Source organism: Ixodes scapularis, unplaced genomic scaffold (genome assembly GCF_016920785.2).
Source record: "Ixodes scapularis isolate PalLabHiFi unplaced genomic scaffold, ASM1692078v2 PGA_scaffold8__174_contigs__length_109621045, whole genome shotgun sequence".
Taxonomy (NCBI): domain Eukaryota; kingdom Metazoa; phylum Arthropoda; class Arachnida; order Ixodida; family Ixodidae; genus Ixodes; species Ixodes scapularis.
Genome location: NW_024609883.1, coordinates 22639885 through 22655401, shown reverse-complemented (window position 1 = coordinate 22655401; position 15517 = coordinate 22639885). Strand labels below are relative to the sequence as shown.

At 44.2% G+C, this 15517-nt stretch overlaps 1 protein-coding gene across 1 annotated transcript in view; it reads left to right on the top strand.

Annotated features, from left to right (window-relative positions):
• The first annotated feature begins 6015 nt into the window (after window positions 1-6015).
• Window positions 6016-15517, top strand: part of LOC120844031 — a 65710-nt gene continuing 56208 nt past the window's right edge. The window contains exons 1-2 of the mRNA XM_040215614.1: window positions 6016-6109; window positions 12812-12906. Coding sequence (XP_040071548.1) covers window positions 6037-6109; window positions 12812-12906 — 168 coding nt within the window. The 5' untranslated portion in view covers window positions 6016-6036. The remainder of the gene's footprint in view (window positions 6110-12811; window positions 12907-15517) is intronic.

The following is a 15517-nucleotide window of genomic DNA, read 5'->3' as shown; positions in this document are numbered from 1 at the left end:
AAAGGCTCCTTCTGTTATCGCAAGCAGTCTGGGAGACTCACAGCTTCCGACTTGCTGCTCGGCAACTCTGGACGAGGTAAACAACAAACTTGACACGATGCTTTCCATCAAGACCAGAGTAAAAAAATTGCTCCAACTCCCGGCCAAGGTCAATGAACTACTGTCTCTTAGGCTGCCTTGGAAGAACTTAAAGGTCAATTAGGTGACCTACAGACCTCAGTCGAATTCTGTTCTTGTCAGTACGATACACTCTTGGACATGGTCAAGGGTAACGAAGAAAGAACGGGGAACCTAGTAAGTCAGCTGGCGAATGTGAAGTGGATAATGGGCGAGCAGTCGCACACTATTACGCAACTTCAGAATGATCTAAGCGACATGCAGAGATTTGTGAATTAGTCGACTTTGAAATCCACGGCGTACCGTACGCCCAGAATGGGGATCTGCGTTTGCTGCTCATTAACATTGCCACAAAACTTAAGCTACAAATCCCTCAGCAAAGTGATTTTACTTTGTCGTCTCCCGTCGAAGAGGGGTACCGCTGCCCCGATTCTAGTTACGTTTGCGTCGTGCGACGTGAGAGAAAGGTCGATGAGCTACCATAGTCGCCTGCGGAAACTGCTAAAGTCGAATGCACTCTCAAGTGTATTTTTTAACGAGCACCTGTCCAGGGTCTGCAAGGAACTGTTCTGCAAGGCGAGAGTAAGAGGAAAGGAAATGGGTTACAAGTTTGTCTGGGTTAAATCAGGAAAAATCTACGCAAAGTAGGCGGAAGACATGGACATTTTCCGTGTAGCCAATGCTCAAGATCTTGAAAAAATACGCTAGACTGTGGCAGTGACCTTTCATAGCTGTAAGGATTGCAAAAACGTTTGAGGAGTTACTCGTAACACCTTTTCAATCATTTTCTGTTGTTCACGTTAATATTAGAAGTCTGAGGAAGTACTGGGAACAGTTTAAAATTTTGGTAAATTAAGTTTCGTTTCGTGTAGACGTCTTTGTCGTTTCTCAATCAAACAATCCAGAAGCACTGTGGGATCTTTTTCAGTTGCCTGGGTACAATTATTTTTGGTTCTCTCGACAGTATTCTACTAGAGGGGGGCTCGTAGTTTACGTAAAAATGGAATAGCTCGTTTCAGGACAGGAAGTGGCTTTCAATTACGTACAATTATTTTTCTTTAAAAATCAAGAACTCCTGTCACTCCCTTTCTCTCTTAGCCTGTTATAGGCCCCCGTCCAAAACCGTCAGACAATTTTTTTCAGTAACTCTCGCGGATCCTAGCCGCGAGTTACAGTCAGGGGTTACTTTTCATCGTAGGCGATATAAACATAGATTTGCTGAAAGATGACAAGTCTGAGGTTTGTGACTACCTTAACGCACTTGCTAGTGCGGGTATCGAAAGTACTATTGGTTCCCGAGCAAGGGAGAAATTTATGGCTGGAAGGCTGGTATCTTCGTGTATCGACCATATTCTGGTTAGGACTCTAGACCCAACGGTGAGGTCGGCAGTAATTTTGCAAAAGCTAGCTGACCACCTCTTCGTTGGATGCCAAATGGTTTGGCAGCGCACGTAAGGATGTGCCAACATCACTCGACAAACTTTAGAAATTTTCGATAGGCAAATTATGGATTCACTGGCGTCGCCTTATGACTGGAGCTCGTTTCTCAAAACGGTGTCGTATTCTGATGTTTACCAAAAATTTGTTGTTCTCCACGACTCTTTCAAGACAAAGGCTCGGCGAAACGTTGTAGTGAGAAAACCGTAAGCCAGATTGCGTTCAGTTAAGCGCAGATATTCTGTCTGCAATCGCGGAAAAAGAAAGGTTATGGGTGCGTTGTAGGCGATCACCTGCAAATGCTCAACTGCGCGGATTCTTTCGTGCAACCAGAAACAAAGTTAATTCCCTTGTTCGCTCCGCTAAAAGGATCTACTTCCAAAAAGAGTTTTCAAAAAATCGTTTTAATATCGCAAGAACCTGGCCCCTTGCAAACGGACTTCGAGGATGCCACCGCCAGCGCTCCCTTGATGACGTCATAGTTAAGAACTTTGGTGACGATACTAAGAAGACAGTGGGAAATTTAACACCTTTTTTTCTGCGTCATCCGAGCAAACAGTTAGTGGGAGCGTGCAGGAATTAACCTTGAAGAATACGGATTGTGCGTCCGCTTTTCTTTAGGAGATTGATGAAGGTTTGCGTTCTGCCGTGTTCAGTATTAAGTGGATCACATCACCAGGCCCTGACGCATTTACTATTGGTTTTCTACAAAAGAACTTTGATTCGTTAAAACATGTGCTGCCTTATATGCTCAACGGTTTCATTCAAACATGTTCGATTCCCGAAGCGTTGAAGGTTGCTACTGTTGGATCGATTTCCAAGGGGGGTTAATCAAAAGTAATCGAAAAGTACCGCCCAATATCTATTCTGCCTGTTTTAGGGCACTTGCTCGAAAAGCATCTCTTTGCGGTGATAAATAGTTTTCTGGACCACCACCCCATAAAGTCAGCATCGCAGTATGCTTTCGTGCCTGGAAAGGGCACGCAATTGTTACTAGGTGACGTCGCCGATTTTTTTATCTCCGCGTTTGATGACAATATGTTTTCTTTTGCGCTGTTCCTAGACGTTGCAAAAAGCCTTCGACACCGTCAACTATGATATATTGCTGCGTAAATTGCCTAAGATCGGGTTTCATGGAAAATTTTCGCACTTCTGACACATTTTCCATCAAATCGACCACAACGAGATCGAGTGGGCAATGGAACAAGCTCCGTTTAGTATCTACGAGCGGGGGTTCCCCAAGGCTTTGGGTTATCGCCGCTACTGTTCAATATTTATGTCAACAACCTTATCTCTGTTATTTCAGGTCGTGAATATTATCAATATGCCGACAACATTCTGCTTATTTCCAAACATGTGAATTTCGACAGTCATGTGATAATTTGCAGACCAATGCCAGTAGAGTGGTGGACTGGTACGCCTCCAATATTTTAAAAGTCAATCCAGTAAAAACTAAGTTTATCTGTTTTCACAATCCGCTAAAACATGGTTTCATAGATAAGCCTTTCTATTAACGCGGGGTCGATAGTGTATCTGGCAGTAGTGTTCCTGTTCAATGGGTATGTGAGAATCGGCCCGGCATCACCGTGAAAGGACGCGGGAACAGGCTCTTTTCTTGGCGTGTTTGCGTTTGCACGTGTGCCCCGGTGTGTGGGTGAACCGGCGACGCTCGTCCGAGCTGGGGCAATGGACATTTTTGAGAAGAGAAGAAGACGAGGAGAGCGCGTGGTGGGACCTTTTTGAGAGATTCGAAAATTAGCTTGGCTTCTAAATAGACGTGTTTTCTTTCTCTCCTATCCGCGGAGTCCTGTCTGGTTTTCTCTTCCGTCAGCGACCATCAGCTGCCTCCGCCGTCGGGTCCCGGCGCAATCTCCAAGAAAGAACATCTTTACTGGGTAGGCAGCACAAAGTACAGTCGGGGACAAAAGTCCCCAGGACGCGCGAACTGCGGCTGAAACGCATTGTTCTGCCATCTGCCGGCAGGTAGCCTGGTTTCGAGATCACACAAAAGAGCATGCACGTCCGACTGTGCCTGCAAGCATGTGTGTTTTTCCGCTTTTCTGCGGCGCGGCGCCTAACTCGGAATCGGGCGCGTGGTACCGCCTTGGAGATGGCGCTTGCGGCTGATGAGCGTCTGCTACACATTCCGAAACTGGAGATATCACCCGCGGCATTGCGCCGCATTTCGCCGAGTCAGCGCATCTTGCTTTATAACCAGCTGAGCTTATCGCTCAGTTGAGCAGCCGTAACTCCTTGCTCCATAGGTGCCATGCCAGTAAGCGCTATCTCCGAAACGGTACCACGCGTCCGACTCCGAGTTAGGCGCCGCGACCCAGAAAAGCTGGAAAAGACACATGTTTGAAGGCACAGTAGGACGCGCATGCGCTTTTGTGTGATCTCGAAACCAGACGACCCGCCGGCAGATGGCAGAGCAATGCGTTTAAGTCGCAGCTCACGCGTCCTGGGGACTTTTGTCCCCGACCGTACATGGGTATTATTTTTAAAAGCAACATGTCCTGGATCAAGCAGTTAGCTTACATATGTCGTGTCTTACGGAATGTACCTTGTCTGTTATACAATGTTAGAGTTTTTGTTCCTTTCAGGTTAGAAAAATCCTCGTTCATGACTTGGCGTACAGTGTGCTAAGGTACGGTGTGACAGTGTTCACGCGCAGTGCAGGGCTGTGGCACGAGAAGGTGAACGGTGTTTTGAAGTGTCTTTTAAAAACTCTGGTGTACAATTCAAGCTATTGAAATAGCATGAATCTCTCCACCGATCTAGAGATGTCAATTTTTTTTTCCTCTGTACCAACAAACAGTAATTCTTCGGTACTTTTGGACGGACAGCTACAAGATCCCACATGCGTCGTCTCGTATTCTTAGACAGTCGATCAGATTTGAAATACCACGCTGTTTTAAAAGATACGGAATGAAAACGCGAGACTACTACGTTCCAGACATTTTCAATCGGCTACCCGATTGTGTATTTTCCCAGGATTCCAAGACGAAAGTTAAGTCATGGCTCCGCGCATATATGCCGGACGCAGTGTAAACACTTTAAAAAGTTTTATTTCTTTATTTTTTTTTTGCGGGGGGGGGGGGGGGGGGGAGGGCGGGGGGATAACCAAGCAGGCTTTGAATCAGCCTTTATTCTAGTTGAGTTGAGTTGGTGTGTGTGTGTGTGTGTGTGTGTGTGTATAGTACCTTTTGTTGATTATATTTCCACCTCTTTTGTGTTCACTCGCACTTGGCGACTTCCAGGGCCCCGCCGCACAAGCCATCATAGGCTTTGACGGGCCCGTAAAAACATTTGTACCTTAACGTTGACAATAAAATTATTATTATTATTATTATTATTATTATTATTATTATTATTATTATTATTATTATTATTATTATTAGGCAGAGTACGAATAATAAAATGACAAAAAAAACGATGGCCTCATTGAGGTGTCTATTTTCTGTTATTCTTCTTTCTGGGGTTTATTATGAATGGCATTCACCAGATCGCCGGCGTTTTCCCTTTTCCTTATCTAACTTTTTCATATCCTTTGCTCCTCCAGTGTTGCAAGCATTTTATTTTTTTTTATTATTTTTTTTTTTCTGGTTGAGGAACAAAGTCTTCATTGCATCTCCGAAGTCCAAGCTTCGGCCGCGCTTCATAGTCCGTTCCTCTGGCAGTACTTCACCAGAAGGAATATAAATTATTAACTGAACACTAAAGTATCAGCAAAAACTAAATTTATTGATATTAAGATTGACAGCCCAGGAAGACTGACCAAAAATATTAGACGATATGCAGCTCGCAGGTCACATCACATGAAATATCGGTCGTAGCCAAAGGCGCTTAAAAGACGCGAGGTTGTTTGAACTCAGAACGTGCAAAACATGAAGTCGCGGTATAACAAAATTTATTTCGCACATTTGATATTTTTATTATATTAATGGTAAATATCCATATATTATCTCACTACTTATAGGCACAGTACTGTGGAAGCAATTGGAAGAGAGAGTGGGAAAGAAAGAGAGGAAAGCCACTTTTGCATGAATTTGGAGTGGCAGACTAATCTTCGAAGGAAAAAAAAAATCGACGTGTGGTTTATACAAAAAAAAAAAGAGAAATTAGAAAAAAAATTATTTTTCCCTTTTAATTTGGACAAGTTGTGCTCACACCCTTGCACCCTTCGCAGTGTTGTCCGCAACTTATAAGTCAAATTCTGCATATTTTGTATTAGCCAAAAATCTTTCTGGGAGACTTGCTTTTGAAAAAAAAATACTTCAAATGACAACGGTGAAAAGAAACATCTACAAAAATATAGCCGGCCTTCTTATCAACATTGATACATTAAACAACAAGAATTTTGGCGACATCGCAACTTCAGATCATAAATTTAGTTATTGATGCATTCGAATGCTAGCGTTCTCTGCGTGCTGTTTCGTTCTAGGTGAATTACAAGTGCCTAAGGCCGGACGGTCCTTCTCAATGACCAGAAACCAGAAAATGATCGCGGTACTTCTTGTATTGTTTCTACATTTTCTGCAGATTACGTCAGGAGGTAAGTATTTTTATTTCAATTTTGAAAATGAGCAATCAGAAGCCGCACAGTCGCGCATCCTGTCTCGGCCAGGTAACCGTTGATACTCAAACAAGACAATAAGAAGAAAAATCAAAGAATTTAATGGGCTGCCCCATCAGCTAACAAGCGACCGAAATTTTAAGTTCCGCCATCAGCTCAAAATCGACTGAACACGCAAAGGTTTGTCCGGTGTTAACCACGAAACACGGCGTGTCATCGGATACAATTCTAGAAACTTGGCCATGAATTTGTCCGTGGTTCCAGCAAAGCTTTTAATTTTGATGTGCTATTTAACTTTGAAATTATCCTTCAATCTTCCAATGACGGCTTCCTGATTCTACTTAAAACATTTCTGGAAATGTGTCGGATCACAACTGCAATATATAACTCTCCAGGGTTTGCTCTATTTTTGTTTGATATCAGAGGTGGCTCAACCCCCAGCACCATTGTTCGGTTGTAGAGAAAGGAAAATACCGCACAATATAAAAAAAAGTTAAGCATGCTTAATGTAATCCACATTTTGGAGAAATGTAGTGCGCATAGGCGAGATATCCTTGACCCTCCCAGGCTTGAGTTCTTGTGACAACAGAACCGTCATGTATAAAGTGTGGAAGAGCCTCTCTAGCCTCGTTTACGTTGCCCTTTTTCCGCGGAAAGAAACGTTTTGTTTTCCGTAAGGCAATCGATATTCTGACCAAACCGTCAAACCACCTAAGCATGTTAACACTAGAAAACATATGCAAGCATATCGACAAACGAAAAAGGCGCTGTTTATTTCGTGTACAAAATGAAGCATTAAAATAATTATGGCGTCGTCGCTTCGTGGGCCTATTTCTCCCTATTCATTTTTAATCTGTTGTTCTTCATGAAATAAGATTTGCTTATACGGTGTCGGATGCAACACCTACAGCACTTTACTCGGATGTATTCACTCAACAGGGCTGTCAGAGGCGCTGTGAAGATGTCGTAGAACTCGCCATCGTTAAATTAAAAAATCCTCTTTGTACTAATGATTCAAACTCAAACAAAATAAACTACCTAGCCATCACCACACAAAGCACACAGGCCTTCATGATGTGCCTGCAAACTCGTGAGGCCACCCAACTCAAAAGGCAACAAAATAACAACACAGAAACAACAGCGTTGAATACCGTTCTTCTCCGCAACGGTATTTGTTTTCTGGGAAGCAGGTAACATGAATTTTAGGCACAGAAATTAAGGTTTGTTTACTTCAGGTAGCACCGCGGTCCACGGTATAGTTTGCTAAGGTATGGAGCATGGCGACTCAGTGGTTCGCCTGAAGCGCGATATTTGTTCATCCCACAAAATTGCGACAAGATTGCTTGAAAATGCGACGAATCTACTTAAGTACTGTGGTCAAGCGGGTCGGGCGAGCTTTGTGGGGACTTCTTTTCTTCTTTACACTCAATCTTGGACTTTAACCTGCACAGATGCCCGCATAGGCAACAGCGTCCACCTGGGCCCGTTTTCTCGAACGCGAACCGTGGGTTAAAGTTAACTATATTCCCTAGAAGGGGGAATTCTAGGTCACGTGACTCGGAGAGCAGGGGCGCCGAGGGAGGAGCGGTACCTACAAGCAAAATGGCCACGACGTCGCTTAATGAGGGCTAATAGTTCTGCTTGGTTCTGCTGAACATGCATTTCGATCCGGCTGTTATATCAATGACGCACCATCAACCTATTAGCACGTCAAGCAAAGCGGTAGTTCAGAAGGACTACTAAACTAACCGACGGCAGCATTCCGCAAACGCATCACTCTTCAGCAGTCCGGGATCCAAGACATATGACGGTACAACAAGTCTTGCAAGAGCTTTTCATAGTGAGTAAAAAATGTTTTGCGAACGAGTGTTGGTATATATTCATACTAACACCTTTAATCTGTTACACAATGCATGCCAACTCGTGATTACTTTGCGGAGAAAGGGGGTTATCCTCGATAAAGTCTTCGTTCCGGGTGAACAGCTGGGACATTGTACTGTTTTTTTGTTCACAGTGCGCCGACAGTATTCCGACAGCATTGAGGTTTCTACATATCCCCGGTGGCCAGCAATTCAACGGTGACGAGAAGCTTAGCTTCTCGTCCTCGTTGGATCGGTTGGGCAAAAGGAAAAGGGGGCAAACAGTTGAGATCAGCAGGAATCGCAGAAACGTGCGTCGCAAGAAAGAAAAACGAGACTACAGCACTGGCGTTGCCAGACTGGAAGGCACACGCGAAAGTTATTTGTTCTTTATGGCGAAACATATTGAAGGAAATGTTTCTTACATTTTCGAATATTCGTCGACAAGCTCTAGCATAATAGCTAAAATTTCTTCGCACCATCTCAAGCAAATAAATTGTCTTCAAGTACAACATTACTATATTTTGACTTAAAATACTATATTAGATCGATAACAACTACCGGAAAAAGAGGATAAACAAAATGACTGGCTTGTTTCACCGATAGATGGCGCATCTTATTGCCTAATCAAAAATAATTATTGTTGTTCTATATCCAGCCGTTTATTACAGTTTCCTAGGCACTTTTTTCTTCCTAGGCACCGTGGTTTACAAAAATGGGTTTACCATCGCTTCGCGAAAAACCGCCCTGGGAAAAGGTGAATTATCAATACACAGTTAAAGGGGTCATGAAACGCTTTTCCAACTTTTTCCTGTTTCGCTTTCCTCCTCAACTCATAAATCCCGCATTCCACCAAACAGTTAAAGAAGACGAAAAGGGGGAGTCCCCTCTTGCTCGCACTCTCGTTTCTGTAATCCCGGACACATCCATTCTCCCCCTAGAAGATTAGCCCGTCGCTCAAAATTCAGACAAAAGTTGCTTTCCCCACCCCGTTCATTCCGAAGCTGACAGTGCTGTTGAAGCTACGTGCTCGTTGGGCCAGTCACACTTGCCACGTGAGCGTGGCAAATGTGGCTGCAGAGAATGAAGTCAGGTGATGAAAGGGAGGCGGCTGATTGGTCCGGCAAGCGCGTAGCTTCCACCACAATGTCAGCTTAGGGGTGAAGGGAATAAGTGAGGTCCGGTTGCGTGTGACGTCAGTTTGGACCCGATAACGCGCTTTTGGGACCGCGGATGTATCACAGTGAAAAGGCAGAGAGGTTGCGAAGGGGAGGAGGTACGAAATAGTCCGCTCTGTTTTCAAATTTTCGCACTGAATGTCAGGCTTTTGACTTTCTACCTTTTTTCTTTTGGTCCACTGAACGATGTGCTATTAGTAAAATCCCAATCTAAAATTATTTATCCCTACCCAAAAATCGTTTCATGGGCCCTTTAAGAGTTGAGCGTGTTGGTACATACTTCTAAATATATCAGCTTGAACTTTAAAGAGGAAAGGAAAGGATAGACAGCTCTCTGTCCTCTTTTTTACTTTCGACTTCGTGTTCAAGTATAGCTATAAAGTTTAATCTGATCTATCTACAAATAGGTCAGCTTGTTTTAACACTAGTTCCGATGAAAACACGTTATCACTTCAACTTAGGGGAAAACATTTTGACGATTAGTAAGACTACTTGACAGGTGTAAAGCGGATATGTTTGATAATGCAAATAATGCGAAGGGGCAAGCGGACTGGAAGAGAATAACTATAATAACATTTGGAAAATGGGAACACGGAGGACAAAGAACAAACACGACACCCCAAACACAGCGAGATGACTGGTGCACGACTGACAAAATCCGCCCTGGTGCTCCTATTATTTCAGGGACCTCTCCATTTTCAGTGGAGCGCTCTACCAACTGAGCTAACCAGAAGTTAGAAATCAGAAAAGCAAACGGGTTTCAACACCTGCCACAAGTCTAACACCGACAAGGGTGAACGCTTGCACCTTTGCATTATTTGCATTATCATCATAGCCTTAAAATGCAGGCCGTTCACCCTTGTTGGTGGTAGACTGCTGGCCGCTGTTAAAACCCGTTTGCTCTACTGGCGTCTAACTCCTGAATAGTTCAGCTGGTAGCTCGCTCCACTGGAAATAGAGAGGTCCCTGGTTCTATACCAGGACCATGCGGATTTTGCAGTCCCCCACCAGTCTCCTACCTGTGTTTAAAAATTTGTGTTTGTCCATCGTCCCCGTTGTTCTCAGTCTCCAGGAATTATTATTGTTACGGATATCTTTAACGTTTTACAAATACATACCGATACCCAACAACAGCCATTATTTAAGGACAACCTTCCTCTGTATACACCAACTCATGTTTACAAACAAACCGGAGCGCCCCTAGCGGACGCCACCGGCGCCGCGCATGCGCGGTGGACGGTGGGCAAGAAGCCCGCCGTCGCCCATAAACAAACCATTGAATTGCGTTGTTGTCGGCGTCGGTGGGAGTCTCCGTGCTCTTTTTCGCGCTGGAATTGTTGATTCTACGTCCTCCTAACAATGTCTGACTACTTGAGCGGCTGCAGCAAAACTAACGAGGCAAAACTTTGCGTGAATAATGTGACGTGCGGCGATTCATTTCACGTGGACGCCGCAGAATGGACGCTGAAGCCTGACTTCCACGATCAGATTCATATCACTATTTACAGTCGCGACGTCGCTCGGGCTGCAAAAGTGTGGACCGTAGCTGAGATGGTGGACGTCGATATTGAAAACCGCAAGTAGAATCCGGAATTACAAGTCGGTGACGGCCACTGGTAGCAATGATCAACATCTTCTTGTATCTACTGTTTCCACTTAGCCTAATTACCCCAACCAACCTTCAAAAGTGTTTTGAGGCATGCACTTACTTCTTATCTCAATTATCGGGTCAACGTTTGGTTTCCGGGCCGCTGTCATTTGAACGAGCTGACGACAAAAAACAGACAAGTTTGAAAGAGCAGACGACAGTTCGAACGGATGCGCAATGGAGTGCGGGCAAGAAGCACCGCGTCCCTCGTCAACAAACCATTCGAATGTCACGTTGTCGCCGTCTTTGTGAGTCTGCATATTCTTTTTCGAGTTGGAATTGTCGATTCTAGGTCCTCATAGCAGTGTCTTGCCATTTTAATCGCCTGAGCGAAATTATCAAGGTTCGTTACGCCGCTAAACTTTGCGTAAATAATTTGACGTGCGGCGATTCATTCGCATGAACGCCGCAGAATGGACGCCAAATTCATGCTGAGATTCTTCTAGCTATTTTGGTCGCAACGTCGTTCGCGCTGCAATAGTGTAGAACGTAGTGGTGATGATCGACGTCGATACTGAAAATCGGAAGCTGGAACACACCAAGCGTAACAAGTCGGTGTTGGCCACTGGTACCAAGGATCAACACCTTGTATCTACTGTTTTCACCGAATCAACTTAAGTCTTTTGAGGCCTGCAATTACTTCTTATTGCAATCACCGGGTCAAGGCTTGGTCTACGGCCGTTTTTGTTTGAACAAGCAGACGACAAAAAGCAGACAAGTCACACTTCCGAACGATCAGGCGGCCTTGTGAATTTGAAGACTCACTGAACCCGCGGGTAGTCCGGACAACTTGGCGGTTTTCTCTCGTTCATGTTGGAACACAACTACATCTGGCGAGCACCTAAGTGTTGCCAGCACAAGCAATCGTAGCTCGACAGCGTCTGGTTTGCCCTTGTAACGGCTACTATCCACGTTCTTGGACGAACGGAGGAGCAGAAACATATGAAAACTGATCTTCAACCCTTTCCAGACTCCCTTGGTACAGCCCCGTCGCAGCATTTTAACGAGAAGGCAGGTTTTTTGCCTGGTTTCTCCAAAAAGAACGCAGGAATGCATGTCTCGCACCGTGACTTCTGCCCGCCACCCCAGACCGGAAGTGCGACCGACGCGCCACCACCGCGGTGTGACGTAGAGTTCGTCTATAAAGTGCGAGATGTAACTTGGCATTTTCTGTCTTATAGTATCTACCGTCTACTTGCTATATTGTGGTTTTCGAATTCTCAAAATGTGTTTTCAATATTGCTGAATGTTTTTATTGGCAACTAACTCACACAGTGAGGATTCGCTGTTTTGATTAGATGATTTCCTGAAATATAAACTTTTGAAATAAAGTAGATAACTTGAATTTTACGTTAACTTGGATAGTACGTTAAAATAGATAACTTGAATTTTACAACACGTAAGAGTGTAGATCATGGGTGTAGTAAAACTCTGTTTCAAAAATATTTCATTTTTATTTTTTTTTATTTGCTAGGTATGTCAAACGTATAGTTTAAATTAATATAGACCACAAAATGCTACGGTTCTCGCCAAGCTAGTGTGAATGGAGAATTCGCTCACAATAACCACGTGGTCAGTTGATCACATGACGTCAGGGGCGTCATGGGTGCCTAGAATGACAACCTGCGAGCACGTGATTATGTAATCTCGCCAGGTGACGTCACATGGCGCTCCATTTTTGACGTTCTTTAGTGACATTACATCTCATTTGAAAATCACTGCAGAGCCAAATTCACTGTTAAAAGTCACCTCTAACCTAGATTAGGTAATCTTATACTTCATTTGTAAAAAACCCTTCATAACCAATATTTCATATATCTTACTCGAACTTCAGCCGAGAAATCAAGAACGAGAATTCAATAGGGAAAGCAATCTTGAGGGCAGTGATTAGGTTTTCTACTACTGAAGCAGTTCACGCGCGGGTCAGACCTGTTTATAGAGATAGGTGTGCATTCGCAGAAGTCCGCTCCTAATGACACTATTTTTTTAAATGCAGGTGGCCCGATTATTACGGGAGACTTTGGTAACCTCGCACCACAATGTGAAGAATTTGCTAAAACTTATATTAAAGCGCTTCCTGATTTAAAAGAGGTAAGTTACCTAGAATACTGTGCATACTTACAAAAACAAAATTGTTGACCAGGCATAAAATATTTTGTGCAGACAACTTATGCATCTTCACTCAATAATGAAGTTTGCCAAATGCATATTAGTCACTAACCTTTCGCTCTTGTCGTGTCCATTAGGCTTTGCTAAAAATCTCTGGTGTCACGATTCCGTTACTATCTGGGGATGTTAGGGAATCCAGAAGAAAATCTTCCCCAGATAAAGCTTTTTAACCAACCATCGTCTTAAATACCGCTTTCCCGGAGCGAAGTAACGCGGTATAACCATGACGGTGGATTCAAATGTATCTTTCATTGCACATTTTTTTTAGAACACGCTGCGTTAGAAAATGGTGTACGTCAAGGAAATAACGATGCTAAGACAGCAAAACTCACGAGCGACTCATTTGATTTATTTAGTTAAGGGGAATTCACCCACTTGTCACTCAATGACAAACTTTCGCTACAGAAAAGGGAGTTCAAAAATGCACTAGAGTACTGACTCTACTTAAGGTTCATTATGAAGACGTAGAGAAGGTCGTACAACACTTCGATTCCAGCCTGGAGGCGCTGGAGGTTTCAAATTTTGAAATATTGCCGTCTTAACCGTTAGAGGTAATTTTGAGGCAATTTTGAAATTCAATTTATTTAGAAGATAAACGTGACAAAACGTGGTTGCACATTCAAGAACTATTTCCTATCTTAATTTTAAGACCCTGATGAGCAGACTAAATCTTTTAGTATTCTCGAATTTTCGTAAATAAAATTCACACAACAGTTTTGCTACATTTATTTTGAGTAAGTTTAACGACATGGCGAGACCAAATGCCCCAAGACAAAGCATTTTCGTTTTTTTATTGAGCTTGAACAAACAGCCGCTCGCTGGACGCGTTGTTTACCTGACAACGCCGAATTCGATAAGTTTTCCCGGAGATCCATCCGTGTGCAATTTTTCCCTACTGCATCATATAAAAGTAAGGACAGTAAGAGGAGACATATGTATAACCTAGTGATGCCATAGCAAGGCGCAATATACCACCGCCGCCTTCACTTTCAAATGTAGAGTGACCGTGTCCGATGTCCCGAACTATGCAGCCAAACCCGCCATAAGGACGTGCCACATGACCTCGCGCTCCATGGGTCTCTAGGCCAGAACGAAAAGTTACATGCGCTAAGGAAAGCTCCTTGGTGTGTTTGTTTGCCCTGCAAGCGGCATAAAATCATCAAATACGCCAAAGCAGGAAGTCCGTGCCTCGTGTGACCCTTGGAAGCAAATGGCTGCGCAGTAGTAAATTAGCGTTGATGGAGCTGCCCTACCGGCCCCTCAAAACAAATTTCAGTGCGGTACTCAGTCGTGGTCTTGCTCTAAACGTTTCCCGCATTCGCCAAAAATGCTTTTTGGAATCTGTAAGAAACGTCAAACGTGAAGTTTATCTATTGGCTTTAGCTCACAGCGCTGGTTTGGCTTCGCTGGCTTCTATCACCGGCTTGAGACCTCGGTCATTTTCTGGCCCACCTTGCGTTTGCAAAAAACATGGACTGTGTGCATATCTGAGGATAAATGCTCAGGCCATATTCCGCTTAATCATCTATCCATGGAGAAACACAATTTTGTTTTTTTGTGTTCGCTGCGTGAACCAAGGTGGGCGATGATGGTCCCGCGACAACCATGAGCAAGGTAATCAAACTCAGCTATTTTGTTTCACGGCGTCGCGTAGCTCGAAAGGCAGGAAGACGCAAGTTCGGCCGAGTTAGTTCTTGGCTTCGACGTAATGACCTTTCACAATGCCGGTGTACATACATTTTGCTTGTTATTGCCAAGAAAAATTAAAGCGGTAGTTCACGGGTTACGCTGCAAAATGTAGCTGCCCACCGCCAGAGCGACCACAACGTGACAGTGTGACATCCGTTCAGGTAATAGAAACACTGCATCGTCTCATCGTCTCAGACATGCCTCTGAACAAATTCGTCAACGGTACCTCATCACACTCGAATAGCGCGAACTAACTAATTGGACCCGAGCCCGACCAGTTGCCTGGACACGACATTGAGGTGAATGCTGACACAGGGCTCGTGTCCATTATCAAGGAGCGGATCAGATCGTGGCGCCCCAAGCGGCTAACTTTAAAACTACACCGATGGGGACTTTAAAAAAACAATGACTCAGCGCTCGGCTAATTAACCGAACGGCGCGTCAGCGTTAGGCTGGAGTTCGTGTTCTCCGGTCGCCTGAGGTGGGGAGGGGCTCTTTTGTTACCACTCCGGTTTGCAGGAACAATGTAACATGCACGGTGCATATCCCTAGGCCACCACAAAGGCGAAGTGGGTCAAGCTCGCCTTCTCTGACGACTCCTTTTTGAAGAGATCCGGCACTAACAATAAACGTCACTTCGTTTATTTTTCGTATTTTTACGTTAAGACGTGAGCATGCCAACAAGGCCTGTCGGCATATTCACAGGCCTTGTGCTGAATAAACACCCAGGTGTGTGGACAACAAACGGGTCAGAGCGCCCCCTTTAGTTCAATCTCCTCGCAAATATTGAAAAGGATCATAGGAAATTTTTTTTCGGGCTGATGGTCTATTGTATTGTGGGGCA